Below are 2,919 nucleotides of genomic sequence, written 5' to 3' on the forward strand. Positions count from 1 at the left end.
AAGAGAATGAAAGGTGTTTTTGTGAAAACAGTACTCCAAAGACTTCCTTGAATAGTAAATGCTTATCAATTTTTAAGGTATGCAAGGGTATAAGAAGGAATAGCACAGAGGTACACTGTTTTTATAGCAGGTTTTATTTCTGGCCTGTCTCTGTTGAAGATGTGTCTACCAGGACAGGGAGGATAAGTTGATGTTAACCTAATGTTGTTAGAAGATAGCCATTCCATGGCTAAGTGCTCTTCTTCCTCCTGGAGAAACTGTCTGCTCATGGCTTAGATGGGTTTACTCTCCCTATACACTGGGTTAAAAACTGGCTGGAGGGCTGGGCCCAGAGAGTGGTGGTGACTGGAGTTACATCCAGTCGGCGGCCGGTCACGAGTGGTGTCCCACAGGGCTCGGTACTGGGACCCGTATTCTTTAACATCTTGGTCAATGATCTGGAGGAGGGGATCGAGTGCACCCTCAGTAAGTTCGCAGATGACACCAAGCTGGGTGGGAGTGTTGACCTGCTGGAGGGTCGAGAGGCCTTGCAGAGGGATCTGGACAGGCTGGATCGATGGACTGAGACCAACAGGATGAGTTTCAATAAGGCCAAGTGCCAGATCCTGCACTTGGGTCACACCAACCCCCTACAGTGCTACAGGCTTGGGGCAGTTAGAAAAGGATCTGGGGGTGTTGGTCGACTGTCGGCTGAACAGGAGCCAGCAGTGTGCCCAGGTGGCCAAGAAGGCCAACAGCGTCCTGGCCTGTATCAGGAACAGTGTGGTGAGTAGGGCCCGAGAGGTGATTGTCCCCCTGTACTCGGCACTGGTGAGGCCTCACCTCGAGTACTGTGTCCAATTTTGGGCCCCTTACCACAAGACAGACATTGAGGTGCTGGAGCGGGTCCAGAGAAGGGCAAGGAAGCTGGTGAGGGGTCTGGAGGGTAAGTCTTCGGAGGAGAGGCTGAGGGAGTTGGGGTTGTTCAGTCTGGAGGAGGCTGAGGGGAGACCTTATGGTGCTTTTGAACTACCTGAAGGGGGGGTGTAGAGAGGTGAGGGTTGGTCTCGTCTCCCAAGTCACAGGAGATAAGGTAGGGGGAAATGGCCTCAAGTTGCACCAGAGGAGGTTTAGATTGGATATTAGGAAAGATTTCTTCACGGAAAGGGTTATCCAGCATTGGAATGGGCTGCCCAGGGAAGTGGTTGAGGCACCAACCGAGGCCCGAGGCGGGGCTGGTTGCCGGGGGGCCCTGTGATGCGCTCTGGCTCCTGGGACACCCAGTGCCACGTCACAACGGGGGCGGCTATAAAGGGCCCCGTCGGGCAGCGCTGAGCCATTCGAGCCCGGGACGATGGTGAGTGGGCTGCTGGCGGGGGGAGGCTGGGCTGGCAGAGGGCCCCCGGGGCAGAAGCCCTGGCCCCCGGGGCGGGGGGTGGGTTCTCACACGCCACCCAGGGCCCAGCTGCCTCCCCCCTCTCCTGCCTGCCCCCAGCTCCCTGCGGCTCCCGGCCCCGCTCCCTCCCAGCCCCACTGAGACCCTTCTCTCTCTCCTCCCGCAGGCCATGGCTGTCACAGGGCTAGTGTTCTTCCAGGCTCTGCAGAGCTTCCTCCAGCAGATGCTGGCTGCTGCGCTGGACGAGGCCATGCCAGAGCGCGTGGTGCGACTTGAGATGACCCTGCGCGAGCGGGTGACAGAGCTCCTGCAGGGGCTGGAGCAGGCTGCCTCTGCCTGGGCAGCCCTGCTCCTCCCTGCCTTGCAGCAGTGGCACTTCTGGGCCATTGCTGCTCTTCTCCTCCTCCTCTTGCTCTTGGGACTCGGCTGCTGGCTCCGGAGACGCAGCTGCCAGCCAGGCAACAGCGGCACGGAGCGGACCTCCACCGAGAAGGCTGAGCGAGAGGAAGCCAAAGATGCCAGAGATGCGATGCACGGACGCAGGATTTCGGCCCAGCGCCTCCTGGACCTCTCGGAGTCATTCACCATGGTGGAGGAGCTGGTTGATGAACTGCTGCGGGTCTGCCGAAAACTGTCGCGGAACAGCTTCATGCCGGAACCGAGGCCAGTCGTCGGGGTGAGCAGCACCCTAGGAGGTTGGAGTGGCTGTGAGGATGACGCCGTGTACTGCCTCCTGGTGCCCCTGAAGCCTCCTCGTGGCCATGCCTTCCACGTGGAGGTGGGCACCTCCTCCAGCAAGGGCACGGCGGGGAGGAAGGCCAGGCTCCGCGTCGACCTGCAGTGCACGTGCCTGAGGGAGCCGCTGGCCGAGAACATGCTCTGCTTCCTCCACCACCCCCAGAAGGAGCTGAGGGAAAGACAGCCTCCCAGCCTCCTGGGCACCCTCTGCACCGGCCACCACCTGGACACCGACAAAACCTCCCGCTGGCTGCAGGTCTTGCTGAAAAGGGCCTGGGCGGTCATGCCTCAGTCGGCACACTGCCGTCTGACGGTGCTGCCCTCCAGGAGCTCCTGCACCCTCCGGCTCACCGACGCTTCCGGCAGCACCATCCGCATCGAGATGCTCTTTGGCGTCCAGCAAGGCGGCTCCTATGTCCTCCTGAGCTGAAAGGGGCCACAGCCAGGAGCCTGCCTTGCGACGGAGACTCCCTCCCCTTACCCCCTGGACTGCCCTTGCCCTCCCTCTTCCCGAGTCCCTTCCCTTGGCCACCCTTGACCCTCTCCCTCTGTTACTAGGTTTCAATAGATGACTTGTTTGAACAAACACTGTCTGTGAGAGTCTGGGCATCACTTGGCGGGCAAAGGGTTGGCAAAGGCGGGCATAGGGTGCTGGCTGCTCAGCTGCCACGGAGTTGGGGAGCGTTGTGCAGAAGAGCAGCTGCAGCGCACTCTGCTTTCATGAGTCCCTGGGCTTTGGCTTCCCAGGGCTGGTGGGTCAATCCCAGGAGCAGCTGGGCATGACACAGCCCTTATGGCAGTCTACA

At 60.1% G+C, this 2,919-nt stretch overlaps 1 protein-coding gene across 1 annotated transcript; it reads left to right on the forward strand.

Moving 5' to 3' along the window:
• The first annotated feature begins 1,544 nt into the window (after positions 1-1,544).
• On the forward strand, positions 1,545-2,699 carry LOC106902322 (inositol 1,4,5-trisphosphate receptor-interacting protein-like 1). The gene has a single exon (XM_014965720.1). The coding sequence runs from the start codon at positions 1,545-1,547 to the stop codon at positions 2,541-2,543; it is 999 nt and encodes a 332-aa protein (XP_014821206.1). The 3' UTR covers positions 2,544-2,699.
• The last annotated feature ends 220 nt before the right edge of the window (positions 2,700-2,919 follow it).

The sequence above is a fragment of the Calidris pugnax genome, unplaced genomic scaffold (assembly GCF_001431845.1).
Source record: "Calidris pugnax isolate Ruff unplaced genomic scaffold, ASM143184v1 scaffold20, whole genome shotgun sequence".
NCBI classification, from domain to species: Eukaryota; Metazoa; Chordata; class Aves; order Charadriiformes; family Scolopacidae; genus Calidris; species Calidris pugnax.

Excerpts from the sequence above, each read along its gene's own strand:
- LOC106902322 (XM_014965720.1), top strand. The coding sequence starts at position 1,545 with ATGGCTGTCACAGGGCTAGTGTTCTTCCAGGCTCTGCAGAGCTTCCTC.